Source organism: Anopheles coluzzii, chromosome 2, assembly GCF_943734685.1.
Source record: "Anopheles coluzzii chromosome 2, AcolN3, whole genome shotgun sequence".
NCBI classification, from domain to species: Eukaryota; Metazoa; Arthropoda; class Insecta; order Diptera; family Culicidae; genus Anopheles; species Anopheles coluzzii.
Genome location: NC_064670.1, coordinates 23,464,274 through 23,475,676, shown reverse-complemented (window position 1 = coordinate 23,475,676; position 11,403 = coordinate 23,464,274). Strand labels below are relative to the sequence as shown.

At 53.7% G+C, this 11,403-nt stretch overlaps 3 protein-coding genes across 5 annotated transcripts in view; 2 read left to right on the top strand and 1 right to left on the bottom strand.

Annotated features, from left to right (window-relative positions):
* Positions 1 to 10, top strand: part of LOC120953363 (polyubiquitin-C-like) — a 4,179-nt gene extending 4,169 nt beyond the window's left edge. Inside the window, exon 2 of the mRNA XM_040373231.2 lies at positions 1 to 10. This exon is cut by the window's left edge and continues 3,148 nt beyond it. The gene's annotated coding sequence lies outside the window, so the exon portion shown is untranslated.
* Positions 5 to 2,197, bottom strand: LOC120953364 (uncharacterized). 2 transcript variants are annotated; one of them, XM_040373234.2, is made up of 3 exons: positions 2,086 to 2,190; positions 420 to 2,030; positions 5 to 322 (listed from the first exon to the last, which is right to left on the bottom strand). In XM_040373234.2, exons 1-3 carry the CDS (start codon positions 2,178 to 2,180, stop codon positions 115 to 117), a joined length of 1,914 nt encoding a protein of 637 aa, XP_040229168.2. In that variant the 5' UTR covers positions 2,181 to 2,190; the 3' UTR covers positions 5 to 114. The 2 variants fall into 2 exon arrangements, with proteins under 2 accessions (XP_040229168.2, XP_040229167.1); XM_040373233.2 differs by having other exon boundaries at positions 420 to 2,197.
* Positions 2,198 to 2,689: 492 nt separating this feature from the next.
* Positions 2,690 to 11,311, top strand: LOC120953804 (proteasome activator complex subunit 4A-like). 2 transcript variants are annotated; one of them, XM_040374064.2, is made up of 9 exons: positions 2,690 to 3,658; positions 3,744 to 3,884; positions 3,962 to 4,078; positions 4,246 to 4,380; positions 5,288 to 5,332; positions 5,408 to 9,591; positions 9,666 to 10,200; positions 10,269 to 10,416; positions 10,502 to 11,311. In XM_040374064.2, exons 1-9 carry the CDS (start codon positions 3,342 to 3,344, stop codon positions 10,634 to 10,636), a joined length of 5,757 nt encoding a protein of 1,918 aa, XP_040229998.2. In that variant the 5' UTR covers positions 2,690 to 3,341; the 3' UTR covers positions 10,637 to 11,311. The 2 variants fall into 2 exon arrangements, with proteins under 2 accessions (XP_040229998.2, XP_040229999.2); XM_040374065.2 differs by lacking the exon at positions 4,246 to 4,380.
* The last annotated feature ends 92 nt before the right edge of the window (positions 11,312 to 11,403 follow it).

Genomic DNA, 11,403 nt, shown 5'->3' with positions numbered 1-11,403 from the left:
TGAGTTAGAATTTGACCTTGTTTTCTTTTTATTCATCATCATTTAACGTTTGTTCAACTGTAGTTACACTTCAAACTGTTACTATGTGGACTAGTGGGGTGGGTTTTGTACGAATTACGTTGTTTGTTGAAGTGCATCTCGAACCTCGCGCTGTAGAAAGGGAATTCGTTCCGTTTCGGGAAGATTTGCCCATATCACAGGGGACACGGTGGCTGTAGGAATACCCAGAGCTTGGATGGTTTTCACATGCAGCGCGAACCGTCCTCGCAGTCGATTGACGTTGATGGCGTAACAACTTTTTGGTAGAAACAGTACAGCAACACTGTAAATGAAAGAGAGAGAGAGAACGAGTTAAATATTTAATTTAATGTCGAAGGTGATGCAAATAGAGCTTCTTTGTTCGAAGTGTTACGACTTACAGCTTGTTCGCCTGCTGCCGTACGTCCTCCAACCGAATGCCAGCCCCTTCAACTGACGGCACACATTGCTTAACCGGGTTACCGTCCGCATCGAAAGCGATCACATGGTCAAGGACATGACCCTGCTCGGTCACAACCTGCGTGCTCACGTACTCCTCGCCGCCGAAGGCAAACTCCAGCGGCTTCAGCAAAGGATGGTCGTTGTTTTGCAACATCAGCATGACCGATTTCTCCACGTAGTGTTTCGCGGGGTAAGCGCCTTGATACTGCCCCCCGTACAGTAACCGCAGCGTTTGACCCAGCTCTGTGAGCTGCAGATAGTCGACCAGCACATTCCGTGCCATGTTCGCTTCCAGTGCCTGCGGATTCAACCAGTGAGCAAGCAGCTGGGGATTGAAGATGTCCAGCGAGAGCAGCTCGAGATTGTAGCGTATCCAGGGGATGGAACCGGTCGTAATGGTGGAGTTGCGGGCAATTTCTTCCTTTATCGTTTCCCAGCCGGGCGGCCGATAGTTGGCATTGGAAAAGCCGGCCACTATCGTGATGATGCCGGACGTTGGCACAATCGACAGCTTGCCAGCGTGCGCGGCAATGTAATCCAGCAGCGGGATGTGAAGGAAGGAAATTTTGTTCAGCTTTTTCAGCAAATAGAGCGCATTCAGCAGCCCTATGTCGTGGTCGACCGCGTACTGGGCGCATCGCTTAAGGAACGGCTCGTGGTAGAACATTGGGTAATGTTCGAGATTTTTTTCCAGCACCCTTTTCAGCACATAGTCCAGCATTTTGAACGGCAGCTCGTCTAGGTCACGCTCCAGCACGGCGAACACGTTCTGCAGCAGCTTCCCGTACTGGGGCAGAAAGTTGTGAAAGCTGGCCAGCGCTTTGAGCGCATTGGTGGCCTGCTCGGGCGACAGGTTGGTGCCGTGCAGTGTCAACGCACTCACGATGTTCATCACCGTCCGGTCGTTCACCTTGTGCTGGGACACGAACTCGAGCAGATCGACCAGCTGCTGCACGTTTTCGTGGTCCAGCTTGTAGCCGATCTGGATCTGCAGCAGCATCGGCAGGGCGATCTGCAGCGCCTCGACCAGCGGCGTCCGGTCGAGCTTCTTCAGGATAAAGCTAAGAAACACGATGTGATCCAACGTTACATCATTGATTTGGTGACGTATCAGCTGCAGCAGCACCGTGATGATTTCGCTGTTCGTGTGCACCCCGAGATAGGTAAGGATCTTCAAGCACTCCGTAATGTCGTTCATCAGGAAGGTGCGTGACTCGAAGCGCACATTTTGGCACAGCTCCGCAAACCGGGGATGCTTGAGGATCTGGTCCGAGCGGAGCGTGCTTTTGCCATTTTTCTGTAGCTCGAACAGTGTCTTGAGGGCGGGCAGTGTGTACACGTGACGGTCCTGCTTGGTGCGGCTGATGGTGGGCAGGAATTCGAGCACCTCCTTCGCATCGGTGGCAGATTTGAGCAGGCCGAAGTAGGACGAGGGCGTACCGTCGGCGGGTTGAATCTCCCGCCCGGTCACACAGTAGAACCGGCGAAGTATGCTACGCTGCTGGCTAAACATACGCAACAGCAAACCATTGCGAAACATACTCTGATTACTAAAATAAAGTGGGATTTATTAGATAACAAGTGTTGGGGAGACGCCAAGCTTACGGGATGGTACGCGCGATTTTCGTCTTTTTTTTTGCTCTCCGCGGGTGAATTGTGTATATTTTGGTAATCAAAACAACAGCATGCATGTTGATCATATGGAATGTGTCAAATTGAGGGCCGGGTTTGACAGCTTAGAAGTGTTGCCAAAAATACGAAGGTGAATCGTGTTGCCAGCTGTGGAAAGAAGAAACAATTTTTGGTGATGAGAATTGGAAATTATAGAAATCCATACCTACAGATTGATTTCCGTTGTAAAAAAAACATTTAATTATAAATAATGGTGACATCGTTGAAATGTGAAATGAAAGCATTCTAGAAAAAAATAAACCGCGTTTCGTTCGTATCCCTAACACAAGATGGCGCTGGTTGCCATGCGATTCTATTTATTGTAGGTGATGGTGTGTCGTTATCTATTTATTTGTACAAAATTTGTGTTCATCTTATTCTGAATTAATTTTTTAATATATTTTTCCATATTCTAACAGCCATTGTTAAAAATATCCATGTTTTTTCAAATCGTTTGTCCATTTCTTGTACCCACCCTGTGGCAGCGACCGAGAATCGCAGATGGCAACACTGCTAATGTCACCAACACTGTCGAGCTGCCTCTTGCTTGTGGTGTGTGAAAAAATGTCGAACGTAATGACTGTTCAGAACGAGCGAGAGAGAGTAGTGGCGTTTTGTCACTTTGCATTCATTAAATAAACGCAAAGGTTTAGTTTTGTGTGTTTGTTCCAGCGAGAAAACGGAAAACTCCCCCTCCCTCACGCGAGTAAATAATTTGTCCAGTCATTGTGGCCGTGAAGAGACTAGAGTGCATTTCATTCCACAACGAACGAACGAGAGTTGGAGCAAGAAGCAGGAAATTCGTTCAGTCCGTGTCGACGAGAGACTGCCAGGGTGTCCGAGTTTCAGCAAAACATTCCCAGGCTCAGGGTGCGATGTGCGTTGGGAGAGGTGCAATAGCGTAGCGATATCGAAATAGTCTGAAGCGCAATATTGGATGCACGGCAAACGCAGCAGCACACAGCACGGTGACAACAACGGTACAACGAAACGAACGAAGGTCGCCCATCGTGTCGTCAGACATTTGAGACGCAGACCCAGCGCAGGAAAAGGGTTTTGAGATCTGCAAACATCGGCAAACATCGAACAGTCTGTGCCTACTTTTTTATTCGTTAGGGAAGAAATCGCTTAGCTAGTGCATCCGTAGGTTCCGGGTTGTGCAACGGTGTCGTGCGAGAACGACCACCACGATGGCACAGTCCCTCTCGACGGAGTCGTGCTCGTCGCTGAGCACACTGGCGGAAACGGATACGACCAGCTCGACCGTGGTGGACGACGAGAGTAGCGACAGTATCGAGCAGAACCGGCCGAAACGCAATGAGCGCCACGAGAAGCTCGGGTTCAAGCCGCAGAAGGAGCTGTTCTGCAACAAATTTCTACCCTACACGGAGAAGCTGGACGATGAGTCACAGGCCAACCTGGAGCGTATCAAGAACAATCTCGGCAAGGCGGTGGCGATGCGCGAGATGGGCCCCGCGGTTATGCTGAACATCCGGAACTTGGTGACGTAAGTGGAGGGGAGGGATTAATAATGGCTCTGCAGTGTGTTGTGGCAAGGTTTTCTAATGATGTATGTGCCCTTTTTGTTGCAGATATATTAAACTGTACGGTATGAAGTTTTCCAAAGAGGATCACGTGAAGTTCGTACAGCTGCTGCTCGAAATGCTCGTCATTCCCAAGCTCGATCCGGACGCTATTAACAAAATCAGTGAAGCAATCTTCTTTCTACTACGGTATGTTACAGCTCGATACCATTGTCCCCGCCTGTCTCCTACTAAACCTTGAATATATATTATGTTGTTTTTTTTAGCAAGCGCGAATGGCTCAGTACGAAGGATTTGCAGATCGAGTGGCGACCGCTGTACGATCTGTTCCATCTGGTCGTGTCGCGGCTAAGCAAAAAGGGCGAACTGTTCAACACCACATCGTAAGTAGTTCGAATTCTGTGCCTGTTTGTCTTACACTCGTCCCAGGCCCGTATTTTCGAGTCCCATGTGCTTAGAGCGTTCGTCGTTCGAAATGTTGTTCGGGGGTTGTTTTCGTTTCTTTGTTGAGTAAAATCCGTTCCTCCACCAATTTGCGTACCACCTGCAGGAAGAACCGAAACGAAAGCACGAAATCACCGCTGGCACTGTTGCTCGAAGCCGCCGCCGAGGAGATGGGCTACGATGTGTCCACCGTGGCCCAGTATCTCGGTATCGAGATGGATGCTAATGGACAGGAGAAAGCGTAAATCATTTTTTGTTTGTTTAAATTGTTTTGATTTCTTCTCCTCTATTCTGGCTCCCGCTTTCCCCATTCCCCGTCATTCTCCTTCGGGTTCATTCGGCGCGGACATTATCGTATGTTTTAAACGGTGGTGCTAGGCCAGCGATCGGCAAACTTTGGGTCGGAAAGAGCCATTTCTTATTAAAATGATCGTAGAGCTCCACGAGCAGAGCCATCTAGATCAACCAAAAGAGAAAATGTATGAAAGTTCCATGACGTGTGAACGGTAAAGAGCCGCATGCGGCCCGCGAGTCATACTTTGCTGATCGCTGCGCTTGGTCATTTGCAATTTTGTGGATGGACATTTAAAAGACAAAAACACTCTCTTCCTTTCTCCTGGTCACCCTTATTCTATAAACTCTCCAATGGTAATGGTGTTTATTTTGTTTTGTTTTGGGAGTTGTGTAGCGAGTCTATTGTATGTATGTGTGTGTGTTTAACTGAGGAAAAATGGTACAAAAGAAAGGCTAATTTTGCTATTAGCGCGCGCTAGAGAGAAAGCGAGAATGTGACGAGCTGTGTAGTTGCATCGTTGTTGCATCATTGCATTCTCATGTTCATGGTAGATTTAATCGTACAGGCACTTGGGCACGTGCCTTCCGGCGCTATTAACATCCATGGAGTATGGGATACCATGAACCATGGACACTCTGTTTTCATCGCAGAACCATTGTCCACCTAAATTCGTTGCACATTCTTCCTTGGGACGGTATTAACGAACCAAAAGTTGGGAAATCACCGGTCGGTGTGGTTTTCATCTATCGCTTTAGGTACAGAGTGTTCGGTTCCTGCTTCGCTGCCGGTTATATTTACCCAAAACATGCAAAGAATAACAAAGCATTCTAATGTTCTCTCCCCTTTTTCCCAGGACCATGGAGGCCAACCTGCAATGTGCAATACAAGTGTGTACACCGTAAGTATTTGCCGCTTCTACTTTCCATTTTGTTTGTAATAATGCCCTTCTCTCTCTCCCTTCCCTTCCCGATAGCTACTTTCCTCCGTCCGCAATGCAGGAAATATTGGACGAGCTTATGCCGCGGATACAGCCCCTGGACAATGGTAGCGGTTGCGAGGTGGTCACCATACTGAACATCTTCCTCAACTACGAGCAGGGGTACGAGCTGTGGTTCGACAAGCTGATGTCGATCTGGAACGCGTACCACAACCCACCGTGGGCGGGCGACCTGATGACGATGTTTGCGGTCGTTGGGCTGAAGAACATCGGCCACATCGACTGGGAGCCGCACATTCCGACCATGTTTGCGCGCATCACGCGCGCGATCAACTTCCCCGTGAACTACCGCAACACGAAGGGGGGCCGGGCGAATGGGCTGCAGCCGGACGCGATCGCGACGTGGATCGTGTCAGCGCTGGGGCCGCGCAGCAGCGCCCAGCAGTATCTGAGCACGTTCATGTCGACGATCGAGTCGTACCTGCATCCGGCCAACACGGGCAAGTGGGTGAAAATGTTGGGCGAAATATTGATCCTGCTGCCGCGGTTCTTCATCGATCGGCTCGTGGTCGAGCGGTATCGCAAGGGGCACCATATCCGGCCGATACCAAGCGAACACAAGCTGACCGAGGAGTGCATTACCGCGTTCGTGGAGTGCATGAAACCGGTCGCCCTGCAGGCGATGTATTCGCGACTGAACCCGCAGGAGGTGGGGAAAATATTCCAATGCTTGGCCGACCTGCGGCCGGCCCTGATCATTCCGACCATTATCGAGCGCGTGTACACGAGCCTCGATTCGTTGACGGAGCCGCGCAAGCTGACGGCCGCCCTGCACGGGCTGATCGGTGTGTCGCGTGCGCTCGTGTCGGGCCACAAGGGCTACACCGAGGGCCGTACGCACGTGATACCGCTGTTTCTGGCCACCCTGCCCGGGATCGATGGTAACGATCTGATGAAAACGGTCATCACGTTCCAGTTCCTGACGTCGGTGGCGTTCCTGATACCGATCATCGATTGCTCGCAGGCGGGCCAGCACCACACCAACCTGACCGATGACGAGCGGCTGCTGTGCGAGCAGACGGCCGACTTCGAGAGCTTCGCGCTGCAGTATCTTGACCGGCTGTTCCTGCTGATCGAGAACAGCTCCACCAACAACGTGCGCATGGAGCAGTCCGACCTGGACACGGCCCGCTCGAAGGCGGAATCGCTGCTCGAGCCGATGGTGCAGACCTGCACGCACGGCATCATGGGCCAGTCGTCGGATAAGATTGTGGCGGCCGCGGCCAAGAAGCTGATGGAGTTCGTCCAGACGCGCCTGTTCGAGCCGAACGTGGCCGGCCAGCTGGTCGGTTGTCTGGTGCGCCTGTTCGCCCGCATTCATGGCAGGGAGGTGTTGCGCGTGCTGCTGCCGCACGTGCTGCGCCTGATCGAGGACTACATGGGCGAGCACGACGAGGTGGAGGAGCTGGAGAAGCACAACGACGAGATGCTGTACTATCTGGTGCTGCTGTCCAACCTGGTGCGGGGCGATCCGCGCATCATACGTAACTACGTGGACGATCTGCTGCCGACGCTGGACCGGCTGGCTAAGTTTAAGTGCAAGCGCGTCGCGCGCTATCTGGCCCAGATCGTTGGCAATCTGATGAACAACATGTCCACGGTGCAGACGATGGACATTCGCAACAGCCCGGACTGCTTCCAGAAACCGCTGTCGGAGATTGTGCCGGTGAAGCGGTGGGGCGAAAAGATGGCCCCGGACGGTAAGATCGAGTGGCGCGTCCCGGACGAGGGCGCTCGGGCGGTTTGTGAGCGCATTATGCATCGCTACCTGCCCAGCCTGCTGGCCAAGCTCGAGCAGCACAGTGCCGGCGAGGTGACGTTGCCGCGGGAAGAGCTGCACCGGAGCGTTATGATGGTGCAGGCGCTCATTCGCTGCTACAACTTTCTGCCCAACTGGACGGACGAGGAACCGATCAAGCTGTTCGAGACGTGTGTCGATTTGCGCGAGCTGCAGCTGAACGTGACGCTCGGGTTCGAGGGGCTGGAAATCCGCATGCCGGGCGGGGAGAACGTGCGCAAGGCGATCATACGCACGATTGCGCGGCTGCAGGACCGCCTGCTGGAGGTGTCGGAGGACGACACGCAGACGCTGAAAGCGATCGTCACGCTGTACGAGAAGGTGCTGCTGCGCAAGCACCCGAACGGCTCATACGAGATGCAGCTGAAAACGTTCAACTCGACCAAGCGCTTCCAGACGTACCAGCTGACGCGCTGCAAGCGGGACGTCCGGGCGGTGGTGGTGACGCGCGTCATCATACAGCAGGACTGCCGGGACGAGATGAGCCTGCCGCTGTTCAGCGCCACCCATCTGGAGGTGATGAAGAAGCTGCTCGAGCTGTCCGTCTCCTACTACTCGACCGTGCGGATCGAGGCGCAGGCCAAGCTGCACGACATGCTGTACCTGTTCCCGTACGCCTACCCGCTGCTGACCGATCGCATCGTGGAGTGTTTGCAGCTGGACGCCAACACGAACCACGAGCGGTTCAAGGGCATCCTGTGTCTGCTGTTCATCAAGCGCCGCGGTCGGCTGATATCGCAGAACAACTGGGAGTATCTGGCCCGCGTATGGCCGGCCCTGCTGCGCTCGAAGCTGTCGGAGAAACCGTCGATCGTGAAGCTGGTGGACGGGCTGAAGAAGATGATCGACGGCCAGTCACCGACCTACCTGCTGGAGGTGGACATTGGCGAGAAGGTGGTGGAGCGTGCCCTCGCCCTGCGTACCCGTGTCGATGAGCTTGATCTGGCGGCCGGGCAGGCGGCCCGGGCGCGTGAAAACAAACGCAACATGGAGCTGTTCCAGCAGCTGATTGCGGACATTGTGCAGACGGTCGAAACGAGTAAGCTGCACCTGCGCTACCACTATCTTGCCTCGGTCATGCTGATCAACCTGTGTCACCCGTACGCCGAACATCCGCCGTCGGTAACGCGGCTCACCGTGCACCACCTCATACACGACTCGGTGACCGAGCGCAAGCTGGCCATTCAGCTGCTGCTGGGCATATTCCGGCAGCAGAAGCGCCCGCAGAAGAAGTGCGTCATGAACCCGCTCGAAATAGTCGCCCGGCTGGCCGGGCAGGATGGCGGCTCGGTTCCGCCCAACCCGGGCTCGAACGTAGCGCCCGGCTATCGGGACGACAACATGTGGCTCCAGTACGACGTGGCGCGCGTGCCGAAAAGTCAGGCCGAGTGGGACGAACCGCGCTACATGTACACGGTCGAGGGGTGTTTCGGCTGGACGCAGGGCTTCAAGATGTACGCGCCGAGCGCGGAGCAGCCGAAGCTGGACCGCACGGTGGACGAGCTGAGCGAGCACGAGCGTACCATTTTCGAGTTTTTCGACCAGCAGGAAAACGTCGACACGCTGATGCGCTTCTGGTCGCTGGAGGAGAAGAAGGGTCGGGACGAGTTTAGCGGGTCGCGCATGCTGATGATCAAGATGCTGTTTAAGCTGTTCGGCGACCGGCTGCTGGATCGGTTCCTGTGCCATATGAAGCGGCTGATCGAGGACAAGGCGACCGAAAGCAACCACCGGTGCGCGGTCGAGGTAATGACGGGCATAATGCGCGGCGCCAAGCACTGGCCGTACGAGAAGACGCGCAGCATGTACGAGCGGCTGGTGCCGCTGATCCGGCTCGGCATGCAGAACGTCACGGTCGACACGGACATGTACTGGGGCATGTGTTTCGCGACCGCGGCCCAATCGATGGACCCGTCCAAGCAGCACTGGCTGCACGAGGTGCTGCTGGAGAATCCGCTGCAGGATGCGAACAGCTTCAGCGACTGCAACCGGCTGTACTGTCTGCAGGGCGCGTTCAACCAGCACGTCTGGCGCATGGCGAGCGTTGCGCACCGGCTGCTGGACTACCTGAAGCCGCACCTGGACCACCCGTTCCAGAGCTTGCGGGAGCGGTTGGGCAACACGCTGATCAACATCTTTGAGGGCGACCTGCGCTTCGAGGGGTATGAGTGTAGGGCGATCTCCCCGCAGCGCAGTGAGATGATTGCGTACGTGATGCCAAAGCTTGCCATCCTGCTGCAGAAGGATCCGGAACCGCCGAAACCGAAGGTAGCGGCGGCGGATGAGATGCAAATGGAGGTGGAAGGATGTGCGCCCGACGAGGACAGCGAGTATGTGAAAGCGGTGCGACTGTTTAAGACGAGTAAGTTACGCTACGCGATTCTGATTACTTCTTCATTCACTTTGTACATCATCACAATGCGTCTGTCCCCACAGTTGCCCACTGGATCACGTACACCATCCATCGGTACTCGAACGGCAACGAGAAGGAGTACTTCGAGCTGCTGCCGATCGCGTGCCGGCTGGAGCGTTCCGAGCAGGACCAGGAGCTGAGCGAAATCTGCACACTGCTGCTGGCGTTCATCTCCCAGGCGCTGACACTGCCCAACTGCATGGACGTGGCGCTGGCCAAGATCGACGAGGTGTCGAAGATGTCGTTCTGGTCCGCCCGCCGTGCCGTGATCGATGTGCTGCAGGTGCAGGTCTTCTACAACATGACCATCATCCTGAGCCGGCCCGAATGGAAGGCGAAGGTGCAGGAGATTGTGCTGCGGCTGCTGGAGGACAGTGTGGTGGAGGTGCGCGAGAAGGCGGCCGAGGTGCTGTGCGGGCTGGTGCACTGTTCCTTCCTCACTGCGACCGAGGAGCTGCTCGAGCTGTTCAAGCGCAAATGTCGCACGAAAATTATCCGCTCCAAGCGCATCCGGGTCGAGGCGGCGAGCTGTTCGAGCGAGGTGGCCCGAAACGAAAAGTAAGCTGATTGCCGTGTGTCTGTTTGTGAGTATGGTTTAAATAATGTTTTTGTTCTTTTTTCTGCAGTGCGGAAGCGAATGCCGTCCTGGCTCGGCATACCGGTGTCCTCGGACTGTGTGCCTTCATATCCGCCTACCCGTACGAAGTGCCTGAGTTTGTGCCGAACGTGTTCGAGCATCTCGGTGCCCATCTGAACGATCCGCAACCAATACCGGTAATGGCACGGGGGAAAAAACCCCAAACCATGGTCTTCTGAGCTTGTGTTAACTTAAGCTTTCCCTTTGTTTATGTTCTCGCAGGCTACCATTCGGAAAACGATGGGCGATTTCAAGCGCACCCATCACGACAACTGGGAAGTGCATCAGCTCAAGTTCACCGAGGATCAGCTGGCGGTGCTGAGCGATCTTACGATTCCTCCGTCGTATTACGCCTAAATCGTAACCACCTCGCGGAGCAAACCGCAAAGCTGAGCTTCTGCACTGAACCGCAGAGACGGTTTATAGGCTTATAGGTTATAAAGCGTTACTATTTCGTATCGTAGTTTTAGAGCTGCCCCAAAATCACGCGAGGGGAACGACAATGACACATGGGAGGTGGTATTCAAATTTAGTTCTATACGTTATTTTCTTTCTAATGCCTTTCTAATGCGTAACATTAGTAGCAGTAGCAGCATACGCCCAGCCTGATGGGATTGGCCAGCTGCACAGAATGAAGGCGATATACCGTCGCCTAAGAAGACACACGTGCTTATCGCACAAAACATAGAAACCAAAACACAGTTCCGTGAAAGGCTGTGTGGGTGGGTGTGTGTGTATGTGGTTTGTAAACAAAAAGGGTGGCAACGGGATTAGGTCAGCTGACTATAAACGATTATATAAAGGGATAAGGTTTAGGCACGGTTACAGAACAACGGTTACGCATCGTTTTTAGGTTGTGTATTCATTAAGCTCGCACGCGTTATTAGCGTTACACTGTGGCATTCTAGCGCGACCGCGCGCAAAGACATTGATGGTGGTGATGGCGAATAATGCTTTACGGGCACAGGGGACGAGGGGGCGCATTCAATAAAACGAAAGCCAATCGTATATTGGGAGTGATTTCAACGTAAACACATCCCCCCAATTGTGTATCGATTGTGTGGTGCGCACTGTGAAAGAAACGCTGCTCGTTAGCAATGGTACAGTAATGTATACTTCATTCG